At 45.2% G+C, this 14,273-nt stretch overlaps 1 protein-coding gene across 1 annotated transcript in view; it reads left to right on the plus strand.

Moving 5' to 3' along the window:
• Positions 1 to 13,092, plus strand: part of PITPNA (phosphatidylinositol transfer protein alpha) — a 39,160-nt gene extending 26,068 nt beyond the window's left edge. Inside the window, exons 11-12 of the mRNA XM_032846709.1 lie at positions 9,364 to 9,432; positions 10,460 to 13,092. Of these exons, the coding sequence (XP_032702600.1) occupies positions 9,364 to 9,408 (45 nt within the window). The 3' untranslated portion in view covers positions 9,409 to 9,432; positions 10,460 to 13,092. The remainder of the gene's footprint in view (positions 1 to 9,363; positions 9,433 to 10,459) is intronic.
• Positions 13,093 to 14,273: the final 1,181 nt, after the last annotated feature.

Genomic DNA, 14,273 nt, shown 5'->3' on the forward strand with positions numbered 1-14,273 from the left:
TTGGGTGCAGACTTGGCCTAGGAGTTCTTCCTTTCTTAGCTCCTGTTGAAGGCAGATGTCTGGTCATTCATCCAGCTTCATTTGGCAGGGAAGTGGCAGGATTTTGGACACGAGTCCTGATTCTTTGGCTAAGGATCTTCAGGAAGTGGTAGGTGTTAATGTCCAGGATGCCGGGGATTCTGGCTATGTAAAAGAGGCCTGAGTGCTTTTGGTTACCTGAGTCCTGACCAAAAAAAAGTTACCAAACAGAGCTGTGTGGAGACTTTGGGGTTTAGCCTGGAGCCTTAGGCACCCACACCTGACAAAGGCCAGCTGAAAGTATGCAGGGGTTCAGGGAAGCATTTATGGAGATAGCCTTTTACTCTTTGGGTAGAATTTGAATTCCTGGAGCTGGAAGAACTCTCCAGAGGAGCTACTGGATCTGCCTCCCTCAGATCCAAAGTTTGAAAGCCCTCACCATTAGGGAAGTCTTTTAGTGTGTTCCTCCCTTCTCTCTGTGTGTTCCTCCATTCTGTGGAGAATTGTGCAAAAAACCTAGAAGACCACTATCCTCCAGGATAACTGCGAATTCAGGAAACCCGTTTTAGAATTGGAATTTTATTTTATTTTATTTTATTTAAAGATATTATTATTTTGAGAGAGAGAGCACAAACTGGGAAGAGGGGCAGAGGGAGAAGCAGGGAGAAGCTGAGCAGGGAGCCCAATACAGGACCTGATCCCAGGACTCTGGGATCATGACCCGAGCCGAAGACAGACACTTAACCTATGGAGCCACCCAGGCACCCCTAGAATTGGAATTTTAAATAGTTTGCAGTAGAAGAGAAAGCAAAACCAAGTCTGTGTCACTGGGGGACATCTTTTGACCCCATTAGCAACTGTACTGGACCTTTGTGTGCTAACTATACCTCAGACTTGTTCTTTGTTTTTGTTTTTGTTTTTTAAGATTTTATTTATTTATTTGACAGAGATTACAAGTAGGCAAAGAAGTAGGCCGGGGGGTGGGCGGGGAGCAGGCTCCCCGCCAAGCAGAGAGCCTGATGCGGGACTTGTTCCCAGAACCCTGGGATCATGACCTGAGCCGAAGGCAGAGGCTTAACCCACTGAGCCACCCAGGCACCCCTCAGACTTGTTTTTTTTTGCTCTTTTTTCCCCGCTTCCTTCTAAAAATATTCTTATCGGCTTTATTTTTAGTTTCATTCTTAATTTAAAAAAAATCCCACTTTATTGGGATATGACTGATATACAGAAAGCCGCACAGGGCTGCCTGGGTGGCTCAGTCAGTTAAGCGGCCGACTCTTGGTTTCAGCTCAGGTCATGATCTCTCTCTTGGGAGAAGGAGCTCTGCGGGGAGTTCATAAGACAGTTGGCTTCCCCTCTGCCTTCGCCATCCCCTCCTCCACCCTGCTCGTGCTTTCTTGCTCTCGTAAGTAAATAAAATCTTAAAAAAAAAGTTATACTTATTTATTTAAGAGGGAGTATGTGCATGAGCAGTTCAGGGGGTAGGCAGGAGCAGGAGGGGGAGGATCTTAAGCAGGCTCATGCTCAGTGAGGAACCCAATGCAGGGTTGGATCTAACTACCCTGAGATCATGATCTGAGCCGAAACCAAGAGTTGGATGCTTAACTGATGGAACCACCCAGACGCTCTGTGCACATGTTTAATCTATCCATCTTGATGAGTTTCAGTGGGAAACCACCACGACAACCATTGCCATAAACAAAAACATCACCTCCAGAAGTATTTTCATGATTTTCAAACTCAGTATCCCAGGTTTAGAAGGGAGAAGCTGTCCTCCTCTGCCCTGCACCTCAAATCCTGCTTCCGTCCCCACCCACCCCTGCTCAAGAAGCAGGCCCTTCCTGTTCTTTTGGTTGTTTCTCTTGTTAATTACCCATCTATTTCCAAAGAATATACTTATGCGCTTAATTCTTCGTTTCTCAACTTTAAATATTAGTGGTTGACTTTTCCTATGGAAGATTTAATTCCTATACCCCACCTACCACTCACACCCTCTTTTCCTTCCTCCAGTGTCACAATTTGGAGTGAATTCATTATTCAGGGTTTATATTGTGACAACTTTGTCATTCTTCTCCCCAACTGAGCACTTTAGTCTGCTCCTGATATTTGTTCCTTTCTTGGAAAACTCTTGTTTTTTTGTTTTTAATAAGTTAGCCTGAAACTAATATTACAGTGTATGTTAACTGGAATTTAAATAAAAACCTGAAAGAAGTAAGATAAGTTAGTGGGACGCCTGGGTGGCTCAGTTGGTTAAGCGGCTGCCTTCGGCTCAGGTCATGATCCCAGAGTCCTGGAATCGAGTCCCACATCGGGCTCCTTGCTCAGCAGGGAGCCTGCTTCTCCCTCTGCCTCTGCCTGCCTCTCTATCTGCCTGTGCTCACTCTCGCTCTCTCTCTCTCTGACAAATAAATAAAATCTTAAAAAAAAAAAAAAAAAGAAGTTAGTAATTGCTTCCCTCCCTTTTGCTAGCTTAGTTTTATGTATCTCTGTCATTAAGTTTTGTTTTTGAGTCCTTACAGGGTTGGTCTGGTCTGATTGGTATGTGATGCCCACTGCGTAATAATTTGGGTGATGTCAGTCCATCCTTATTGATTTTGCCCCCACTCAGTTTTCAGGTTTTTTTTTTTTTTAAGATTTTATTTATGAGAGAGAGAGAGAGAGCGCGTACGTGAGCGCAGAGGGGAGGAACAGAGAAGGAGGGACAAGCAGACTGTGTGTGCACTGAGCACAGAGCCTAATTCAGAATCCCTGAGATCATGACCTGAGCCAAATCCAGAGCCAGCCACTCAACTGACCGAGCCACCCAGCTGCTCCAAGGTCTCTCCTCAGTTCTATGTGTTTTTATATTGTAATTTTTCTCTCTTTGTATCACAGTTTTCTCCCCTCTGTTTTCTTCCTGGAATTTTTATTAGAAGTTAGAAGTCATGAGGTGCCTGGGTGGCTCAGTGGGTTAAAGCCTCTGCTTTCGGCTCAGGTCATGATCCCAGGGTTCTGGGATCGAGCCCCGCATCGGCCTCTCTGCTCAACAGAGAGCCTGCTTCCCCCCACCCCGCCTGCCTCTCTGCCTACTTGTGATCTCTGTCTGTCAAATAAATAAATAAAAATCTTTAAAAAAAAAGAAAAAAAGAAGTCAGACCTCATGAATTGACCTAATTTTCTTACATTTTTCTCTCCCTTTTTGTTTTTTTTCTGGAAGATATTTTCCAATGTTAACTTCTCACCTGTTGAATTTAAAAACATTTTATTTTTTAAATAATTTTGTTTTTTGAGCGTGTTTTTTAAAAGATTTTATTTATTTATTTGAGAGGAAGACCATGAGTGGGGGGAAGAGCAGAGGGAGAGGGAGAAGCAGGCTCCCTGCTAAGTGTGGAGCCCGACCGAGGGCTCCATCTATGGACCCCAGGATCATGACTTGAGCCAAAGGCAGACGCTTTAACCAACTGAGCCACCCAGGTGCCACTTAAAACATTATAAAGCACTTCTTGTGCTGTGTTCTTTTTCTTTCTTTCTTTTTTTTTTTTTTAACAAGTTTTTTTTTTTTTTTTAAGATTTTATTTATTTGACAGAGAGATCACAAGTAGGCAGAGAGGCAGGCAGAGACAGAGAGAGGGGGAAGCAGGCTCCCTGCTGAGCCAAGAGCCCGATGTGGGGCTTGATCCCAGGACCCTGAGATTATGACCTGAGCCAAAGGCAGAGGCTTTAACCCACTGAGCCACCCAGGTGCCCCATGTGTTCTTTTTCTTAAGTACTTTTTCTGTTGTTCTTTGTGCATTATCTTCCTCTTCTAAAGCAATGGCTTTTTGGTTTTGTGTTTGGTTTTCGAGGTTTCTCTGCCCCGTGTATGTTCTTTGTTTCCTCTGAGAATTCAGGGAGGGAACACCAGGGCACACCAGAGCCAAATTGTTTTTTTTTTTCTCACTTAGAAATAAGTCACCCGTTTTCAGCCCTACTTGCACTCCCACCCTGGAAGGTACTTGTGCTTCCAGTTCCCGAGCCTTTGGAGAACCTGCAGCACAAATAGGTCTGTCCTTCTTAGGCACTTGGGTGTTAGTCGTGCTGCTCTGCGAATTAGTGCTACTCATCCATCCATATTTCATCTTCCAGAATGTTGCTGCCATCTCTTATCTGCTGTTCTTGTTGCCTTCATGGTTTTAAATCTTGTGTTTACTCCTTTACTCTCATTGTAGTAGGGCTTGGGGAAGGAATAGCAATAAATGCATGTTTACAATCTGCCATGATTAACTATAAATTTGCAATAGGATTTATGACCCTTATTCTTTGATTAATGCTCAGCAGCCTAGGATGGGTGGATTTTTTTTGTGAATTATGAGAGGTCACTTTAAGGCCACAGTCACCATTACTGTGACTTTAGTCCCTATGGGAGGGTGGACTCACCATTCTTGGATGAAACTCAAGGATTTGAGAAGCAAGGGATCAAGAGATTAGTCCTTTGCCCTAAAAAGAAAAATGTCAGGAAACATGTGCCTGTAGGAGAGCAGTGTCTGTCCATCTGTCTCTCTCCCTCCTTTCCTCTTTCCCTCCCTTCTTCCCTCTCTTTTTCTCCCTGTCCCTTGCTCTTGCTCTCTTAAGAGACTCATAATCTCAAAATTGGAAGAAGTCACCTTAAAGGTCACTTAGTCCAATTACCTGTCCAGTGCTTGAGTCCCCTCTGCAGCTTCCCTACTGGCCTGAACTTGATCACCTTCTATATTGGGGAACTCACTATCTCTTGAACATGGTGGTAATAAAAATATTTTTATTACTAATAGAAGCTAACGTTTTATTGGGGTCTTACTATATGCCTGTCGTGTGTGGTTAGCATTCTCCAGGAACGATGTCATCAAGTCGTCATGTCAGCCTGTGCCAAAGTATTATTTTCCTTTTAGAGATAAGAGAAACTGAGGCTCAGAGAAGTTGAGGACACCTTTTCATTCAGTGAACAAGTGCCACCTGGGGCTTTGGCCACTAATTTTGTAGATAATGAACCTGGGAGAAGAGAACTTTGAAAATTTTTAAGAAAACTTGTTTCCTGATTGACCTCTAGAACATTTGCTTAAAGCTGGCAGAGATACAGTGTGCCAGTTAGAGTGCATGATTAAGAGTCTGCAGCATTTTCTTTCCCAGCCTTCCGAGGGGGGCTTCCTTCCAAGTCCCTGTGGGCTCCATGATTCCTCTGGTCCCTCCAAAGCACATCTGTTTATGAATCTCAGAGCCTCCTTGTAGTCAGTCTCCCTGCCAACACACTTGCGTGTCAGTGTGCCTGTCCTTTCTAATCTCCTGCATCTTGATGTAGAGATCCCTTGCTCCACCCTGTGGCTTTCTGACATGGATGATGGATCACCTCACCATCATTTTTAGATTTTAATTCTTAATCTCTGAACTGGTTACCCAGGGACTGTGTAATTGTCCCTGTGCAGTAAATGAGGGGCAGGACTCTATACCCCCAGAGTTTCCAGTTTGTGATTGGGGTAGATAGAAGCTTGGAGAGTGAAGCTGATGGAGAGAAACCACTCAGTGCTGGGCCTCAGCTGAGTGGGGAGTGAGATTCCAGTAACATGTGCACAGGGCAGAGCTAGCTCAGTGTCTTAAGGCTGAACGATCCCTGTAGGTGGAGGATGTTACTGTTCTGTGGCTTCTTAATTCTCTCTCACCTGCCCAACAATGATTGACCCCAGGGCAGGCCACCTGGAACACCGGCCAGCATCTTGAAATATGGAAATAGCTTTCTTTTCTTTTTAGGTACAGTCATTTTTCAATATTAAGGTAATACATAAACATTAAACTTTTTTTTGGAAACAGTGAAAAGCAGAAAGAAATCACGTGTACTCTATTTAAAGACAACCTCTAGGGGCACCTGGGTGGCTCAGTCAGTTGAGCATCCGACTCTTGGTTTTGGCTCAGGTCATGATGTCAAGGTCATGGGAACGAGGGTCATGGGATTGAGTCCAGCTCCTCGCTCAGCACAGAGTATGCTTGAGATTCTCTCTCCTTCCCTCTGCTGCCCCCTCCCCACTCGCTGGCATGCATGTGCGTTCTTTCTCTCAAAATAAATAAAATCTTTAAAGACAGCCTCTAAAACATTTTAAGTCTTTCTACACACTTATTTAGCTATGATTCATATTGCATAGGCCAAATGAGTATCCTCTTTTTTCTGGGAACATTGTAACAAGCATATAGCATTATAACGAATACAAAGTTTCCCACGAAAAGAGTCTCTTCACATACATGTTTTTGACTGACCTCTGTTGGATTTTCATTTGTTTCCAGGTTCTCACTGCTACAAATAATGCCATGATGAAAATTTTTGTGCACTCGGTTTTTTGGATTACTGTTTGGATCTGGATTATTTCCTTAGAATAAATTCCTACAAATGGAATTAGAGAATTTAAGGCTCTTATTATTACCAATTTCTTTTCCAAAGGGCTTTCTCAAGAGTTTCTAAAAACAATTCTGCATGTGCTTCATATCTGTTCCTTCAGGAATGCTTGGTCTGTGGTTGTTTTTCAGTGTCTTAAATGGATTTTTTTGTTTGTTTGCTAGTTCTATTTTTTTATTAAGCTTTTTATTTTGAAATGATTATAAGATTCATATGCAGTTATAAGAACTAATACACAGAGATCTCTTTCTCCCAATGGCAACATGTTGCAAAACTATACCACAGGTATTACAACCAGGATATTGACATTGATACTTCTACTAGTTTTTTGTGGGTTGTTTTTGTTTTGTTTTGTTTTTGTAATCAAAGGAGTATTTCATACTTCATAGTAAAAACAATTTTCAAAAGCTGTAGAAAAATAGAAGCATCTGGCTGGCTTATTTAGAAGAGCATGCAACTCTTTGAGCTCGGGGTTCTAAGTTTGAGTTCCATGTTGGGTACAGAGATTTATCTATGTATCTCTCTATTTATTTATTTACTTGATTTTAGTGATTTCTTTTAAAAAAAGTAGTAAGATCTTCAAAAAGTAAAATCTTCCCCCAAAATCTAGAAAAATAAAAAAGTCCCTGTAAATGAATAAAATAAATAGGTGAATAAAAGTTCCTTTGTTCCAACCCCTGGCCTTATTCCCTAGAGAAGATCAGTTAAAAACAAACAAACCAAGATTGGAGTTTCTATTTTCATATTCCCTGACTGTATGTGTATACATAGCCTGCAACAGCTTGGTCTGAGGAACAAACACCAGATAAAATCTCACGGTGCCTTATAGGCCCCAGGAAACAGGAAAGAAGCGTTCTTAGAGCATTTTATTATAAGAATAAAATAATGTGTTTTTATTTCAGTGGCACCCTGTGAGGTGACCTTTTCTCTGAGAGTTGGGGAAGCTATCATGTTCCCTGATACAAAGTTACATCTTAAGCAGTAGGAAAATCGGACCTGGCTTTGCATTAGTAAATTAAAGCAAGGCAGTAAACTCTTAGGGTATACGTGGATCTGGTTGAGGCCCAAGGAGCTTTGATCCCCTATATTAAATCTCAGCTTCTCTGAAATTGAAAATTTCTGTGGTCATTAGTAAGCATTTAATGAGCACATTTTTGTGTTTTTTTAAAAAAAATTATTTTGACCTGAGTTATGAAAATAACCTAAGTGTGCATGGATAGATGAATGGATAAAGAAGATGTGGGGGGGTGTTTATAAATAGAATGGATGGAATATCAACCCTAAAAAGGAATGAAATCTTGCATTGTGACAGTATGGATAGACCCTAAAGAGTATGATATTAAGTGAAAGGAATCAGACAGAAAAAGACAAATACCATATAATCTCACTTAGATGTGGAATCTAAAAAACAAAGCAAATGAACAAACAAGAAACAAGACTCATAAATACGAAGAAGAAACTGGTGGCTCCCAGAGGGGAGGGGGGATACTAGGTGAAGGTGATTATAATGTACAGACTTCCAGTTATAAAATGAGTGAGTCATGGGATGAAAAGTACAGCACAGGGGCGTCTGGGTGGCTCAGTGGGTTAAAGCTTCTGCCTTTGGCTCAGGTCATGATCCCAGGTCCTGGGATCGAGTCCCCATGGACTCACAGATGATAATAGTTGATGGAAGGGAAGCAGGGAGTGTGAACAATGAGCAGGAGTCTGAAATGTGGTGGGAATAATATTTTGAAAACATGTCCTAGTGAAGAACTACTGCTTCTGAGACGGAGTCTCTCCAAAATGCAGCCGTATTAAAGTTCTAGCGAATAAAACAGACCTCTGAGGGGGGAGGTAGTGTAGAAGTCCAAGTTTTTCAGAGCGTATGGACACACACATCCGCTTTACTGCAGCATCCTTGCAGAAATAACATGGCTAACGTGGCCCGAGTGCATACCCCTGCTAGGTATTATCCAAGAATATCTTCATTTAATTCTCAACAACCACCTGATGTGGGTGCTTTTATCATCTCTATTTTATTATTAGAGAGACTGAGTCTTAGAGAGCAGTGAAGTCACTCGCTCAGGGTCACATAGTAGGTCATGACGCAGAATACAATCCAGGGAGTTTGATTCCAGAAGTCATTCTCTGAGGTGCTCAAAATTTGTTGAACGAAGAAAGAATGAAAATCGAGCAGAAAACTCAAGGACAGTGAAGAAATATCTAATGGGAAGTTAAAATACCCATGTGCTATAGGCATTCTGCAAATAGAATGGAACTTTCGAGTTGGAAAGGATTTGAGAGAGATCACCTCCACACTGTCCCCAGGAGAAGTTGTGTCCACTTCTGGGCTGTTCCCTCTGCCTGGACTACTCCCCCAACATGCCCCTCCAGGGAGCCATAGGACTTTCCCCTAAGTGGACACAGGACTTTCCCCCTCACTTCCTCCGGGTCTCTACTCAATGTCACTTACCAGAGAGGCCTTCCACGGCCCATTTCCCTACAGGCCTTCTCCATCCCAGCAGCTCCCCCCGCCCCAACATATATTAGTTTGTTCATTCTCCCCTACTTTGCCCCAGAATGTAAGCACTGGGAGGAGAGACATGGTCTGTTTTGGTTCCCTGCCAAATCTTTAGGCCTGGGGCAGTTTTGTGCAGTCCCTAGCACAAAAGAGTTGCTTCATAGATATTGTTGAATGAATGAATGAAGAAAGAGAGGAGCTTAAGAACTCCAGCACTAGGATGCAGGGAGAGGAACAGGAATCATGGATGATGGGACCAGTGACATGGAGTTATAAATGGTGCGGCTTCAGCCATACATATGCAGAATTCCACTCTGCTGATCTGCTTTGTGCACAAAAAAAAGCTCCACCCTCTTCATTGGCAGGACTGAAGAGAAGGCAGAACATATTTGTATTGGAGTTCCATTAGCTCCAAGAGCCTTCAGTTTTTCCTCGTTTGTTTTTTTTTTTTTTTTTTCTGTTCCAGATGAGACAAAAGGACCCAGTGAAAGGAATGACCGCGGATGACTAAAGGCACCCCTCCCCCTTCTGCACTGTATGTACTGAATCTCTCCCTTTGCATCTCCTCCACAGGAAGGTCAGTTTGGGTCCTCAGGGCCTCCTCAGCAGCTCACTAAGGAGTCAGGAGACTTGTTCATTCCTCGTCCTGTCCTCCATTAATAATGACGACTGCCATGCTCAACAGCTCTCAGGCTTCCATTGACAGATGTTGTAGCTATTAGACCCTTTCAGGGACATGTGATCTTATAACGAACTGCCCAGACAGACACATGAACCCACCCGGTAGTGAGAAGTGGGGCTGGGTTGGGGCGGTAGACACAGAACAAAGCTTATCTGCAGCTAATTCTTCTCCCTCTCGTAGCGAGAGCCATTTCAAGTTGAAGCCAGCGTGCAGGGTGCCCCCGGTACCCCTATGTCAGAGCAGTTCCTGGCTCCCCACTGCCGGCCTTCCCTGCCCCACCCTTGGAAAATCTGCTGGCCGGACAGCTTTTCCTGGGGCTCATCGTTCTCTGGTACTTCATTTCCTTCCTCTTTAAAGCCTCTGATCGCATACTCAGTAGCTGTCCTCATCAGAGGCAGCCTCTTTAAGACGCTTGGAGAGTCCTGGGAGCAGGGTGAGATGTCCCTGTTTCACGCTGCCCCTCTTTCCCAAGCCCCATCCTTCTCTTAGCTCCCAGTACCCTGCACATCTCCAGACATGTTGATGTTCTAGCAGCTCTCAGTGGGCTTGGTCATGAAATTAAAAACTTGGCCCTGCTTCCCATTGGGCTCTGAGAGAAAGATATTTTATCAAGTAAAACCCGGTTGTCCTCTAAGGCTAAGGAGCTGAGGAGGCCTAGGGGCTCACCAGCAGTAATGCGAACCTTGGCTCCCTCTCCCTGCCCATCGTGCTGGAGAACTTCTGGCAGATAAAACAGTGGGACTAAGTAGATCGTTGCCAGGCCAGCTGCTTGGACCCCCAGCGTGGCATCTTTGCTCCTTTTGAAATTCCGCCATCCATGATTTACAGTGTATTTCTATTTTCCTCTGTTGCTTCCTTAACAATTGTATTTCTCTTCTAGTTTTGCAAGACAGTGGTCAACAGGAAGGCCCAGCAGCTCCACCCTCCCGAGTGACAGGCCATCTTCGGACGCAGCCTTTCTGTGCCCATTCTTCAGGCAACTTATGATCCCTTACTGTAGCTAATTCTAGATGCCCTTTAATATTGTGAACAAATAGACCGTCTGGTATTATGAAGCCCATGTGTGCGGGAGCCTGCTCCTCTGAGATACATGGCGTGTAGGTTGCTGAATTTACAGCTCCTCCCTGTCCAGCCATTTTGTTCTCAACCCATTTCTGTGTGTTCCCTGCCCCCCCCGCCCTTAATTTCCAAGTGACATTTTTAGTCTTTCAAAATAGCTGCCTTTTGTGATGTGGTGATTTAAATGATTTAAGTTCGTTTGTTTCCAATCTTGGGATAAACTGAGGTGTTTTGCTTCCTGGGCAGATCTTGGCAATTTGAGTGCTCAACTGGGGAGAGATGAGTTAGAAATACAGTTTTTTCCCTCCAGTTCCACAGAACAGCAGTGTGGCTTCATAACTCTGCTCTCTGCTCTCAGTAACCCATTGTTAATGTGCTGTAGGCACCAGGGAAGTACCCAGGGCCCAGCCAGTCTCTGTTTTAAAAACGTAACAAATACAGATAACCCCGACCCCAGAATTGCATCTCTGGTCACTAGTCTTAGAGACACCTGCGGCTTCTTGGCCCTCCTGTCACTCACTCTGTCTGAACTTTGCAGAGCCCACAACATGCCCGGGTCGGTTCTCCACCTGGAGAGATCTGTCCAGTGTGCCCCTTAGAATTGATTCGGCCCCATATGTACTAATTAGTCTGTCCCCCACCCCCATCCCCACCCCTGAGGAGCTCTGTACGTCCATGCTCCTCTTCCCTTTTGGGCTGGTGCTGCCACTCAGCAATAATCCTCTTTTCTCTGTGCTTTCTTAGATTCCTGTCCTCTGCCTCTGAGGCTGGTCAGGGCACAAGGGTCCTGACCTTTTCATGCTGCACAAAATGAGCATGCAAAAAGCTTTTCCCCAGCAGAACATGTTCCCTCTTGTCTCCAGTTGCTGGAAAGGAATTTGGGGATCAGGAACTCAGCTCATCCCGCCCCAATGCTGAGTTCTGTCATGGACAATCAAACGCAAAAAGCAAGTAATGATCGTAGTATAGAACTCTACCAAAGGAGGCCGGTGAACAAGTCCAGACTTCAGGGGAGGTAGAAGCCGCCAAGTGCTCCATGGTTGTGTACAGCTTGGTGGAACCCAAGTATGCCTTCCCAGTGGGAGAGTCTGAGATAGCCATGGTGTCACCCGACATTTCCCATGCCTCTTGACGTATGTTGGCCAGGTGGGCTGTGATCTAAGCCCATGGTAGTCTGGGTGCAGTGGCTGATTAAGAGACCAAATCTGTGCTGGGGGAGCGAGAAGTAGGATGGGATCATTCATCCTTATGTTGTTGTCAGTTTGTTTTGCCTTACTGATTTCTAAGTGCAATAAGGGAGTGTTTCACAGGACTGCACCTGTGATATCCTGATGGCTGCTTCCCTGTGACCCTCTTGGGGCAACAGCGGACAGACTCAGACCCCTCAGTGTGGTTATCTCCCACCTTCATTGAGGCCTCTTTGGGACCAGGAAATGTCCTGTTACACCTTCCTTTCAGGCTTCTCACCTTGCGGGGTCTGTAGTAATGGATCTGGGGGAGTTGAGTTGGTTATTAGGATTCCCAACTGCTGGTAGCATCTATCTGGGAAAGTGAAGCATTCCTACTGGAGAAAAATGTAAATGTTTTCCTATAAGCTCTGTATTAGCTATAATGATATTTGCGCTTAAAGTTTTCCCTTCTTTCATCAGCTAAATCCAGATGTGGGTTATCCTAGGAGAAACGAACCATGATGTTCTAAGCAGACAGTTCCATGGTTTGAGGGTCATCAGCTGTTAGTCTCCTTGCCTCAGCTCTCCTCTGAGATCCACACACACTACTCCAACTCTGGTGGGCCTTGCTGTGTATCTGGCTTTTCTCTGGCTCTTCCCATCTCCACCTGTTGCCCCAGTTTGAAAGCATCCACATGAACTGAGCTAGAATTTCCTGAGGTCAGCTGGATCTGGGGCTCCAGCCCACAGAAATATAAGGAGGGGTGTCCCTGGTCTATTCTATCCCCACGGATAGTGTTGCTGCTGGGCAACAGTGTTGGTTTTTAAGTATCCCCCTTACCTTCTCACCCACCTCCTGACTAGCACTGACTAGCACTCAGAGGGGTTTATGACGAAAGGCTCAGTTTCAGGGGTAGTACCTGAGGGTGTGCCGTGCCCCTTCAGACCAGCTGCTTCCATCAGATCTCCAGGCTCAGAGTCCAGGTTTAAAGCAGCAGGGCCTCCATAAGGGGGCGGTGCTGGATTCTGGCCTTCTCACAGAGAGAGGTCAGGGACAGGGTCAGTATTGTGGGCATGTGTATATCTCCTCAAGTTCTCTTACAGTCCCTGCTGGGACTCCCTGACTTATTTTGTTTGGTTCCTAGTGCTACTTCTTTTACAAAATACACTTTGTAGAACTGATTAGATTACTTTGTTTATTTAATGTGAGTTTGTGCCTTTTTGTCTCAATCTTCCAAAACAGGTATATTGGGGGGGGAAGCAGTCTAATAAAATCCTAGACAGAGCTTTCTGGAGTCCAGCTTATTGGTGATGTCCTTATGTCCATTTTACAATGTAGTTATCCTCAAACTCTTGCTGTTGTCCTCCACGTTACCAGGACTAGGAAAAAGTACAAGATAGCTCCAGATTCTTTTTGCAGGTCGATTTCTGTAAATTAGAACATGTCCTTGTCATTTTACCTACACAGACATCACATATCTGAAAGTAATTCAACCATTTTCTACTGGCAGGATTTTTTTTACCTTTATGTCCCCTCCTCTTCATATCTCCCTCTTTTTTACTATCCTAGGAACCATAACATTTATTTAAAGTATGAGTTCTTAACCTGGCTTCCCAGGTCTGTGGACCTCATAAAACTCGCTTGTAAAATTGTGTGTCCATTTTTCTGGGGAGAGTCATGGCTCTCATCAGATCCCCAAAGGAATCCCATGCACTGCCCCTCCCGTCTACCCCCCCCCCCAAGATGAAGAACCACTTATTTGAAGAACATCTTAATCTTGGGCAAATTTTTTCATTTTTATTTATCACATAGAGGTAGTGATTTATTTTTCATTCTTTGGCGGCTAATTTTCTAAGAGTCTAGGCACCCCCAACGTCTAATGTGTAACAGGTAACCTAATGAGTGTGAAAAGCGAGAAAACACTTGAAAGTGGCCGTGTTGTAGAACTAAGGATGGAGGAGCTCCATGACCAACACGAGAGCGATCACCTGAAGATGAGGGGCAAAGACACTGGTTCACAGGCAGGACAGTGGCTGGGCTGCCACTCCACCCTCACCCTCGCCCTTTGGACTTGTGGACGTTGGGAAGGTGGAAGGGCACAGCGCACAGTTGGAGACCTCCTCTCCAAGCATCGGCGAAACCCAGCGGGCCGCGGACGCCGGTGCGGGCCGGGCGGCGGCTTCAGCCGGAACACCGCCCTTCCCCGCCGGCCTCGCGCGGGGCACCCTGGGAGCCGCGGGGCTGACAGTCGCGCGCGGCGGGGCGGGGCAGTGTTGCGTCGGCTTCTGCTGGCACGGAGACGCGCCTCTCTTGACGTCCCGGCTACCCTGAGCCTCTTTCCTCCCAACCTTTCACCGTTTCGCGCTCTTTGGCGAGTCCCGCCTGTTCCCCCAGGCCGCACCACCCAGAGCCCTCCGTGCCCTCAAGCCCCGCCTCGTACGGAAGCCGAGGCGGACGGTCAGAAT

Source organism: Lontra canadensis, unplaced genomic scaffold, assembly GCF_010015895.1.
Source record: "Lontra canadensis isolate GAN:19392208 unplaced genomic scaffold, GSC_riverotter_1.0 scaffold180, whole genome shotgun sequence".
Lineage (NCBI taxonomy): Eukaryota > Metazoa > Chordata > Mammalia > Carnivora > Mustelidae > Lontra > Lontra canadensis.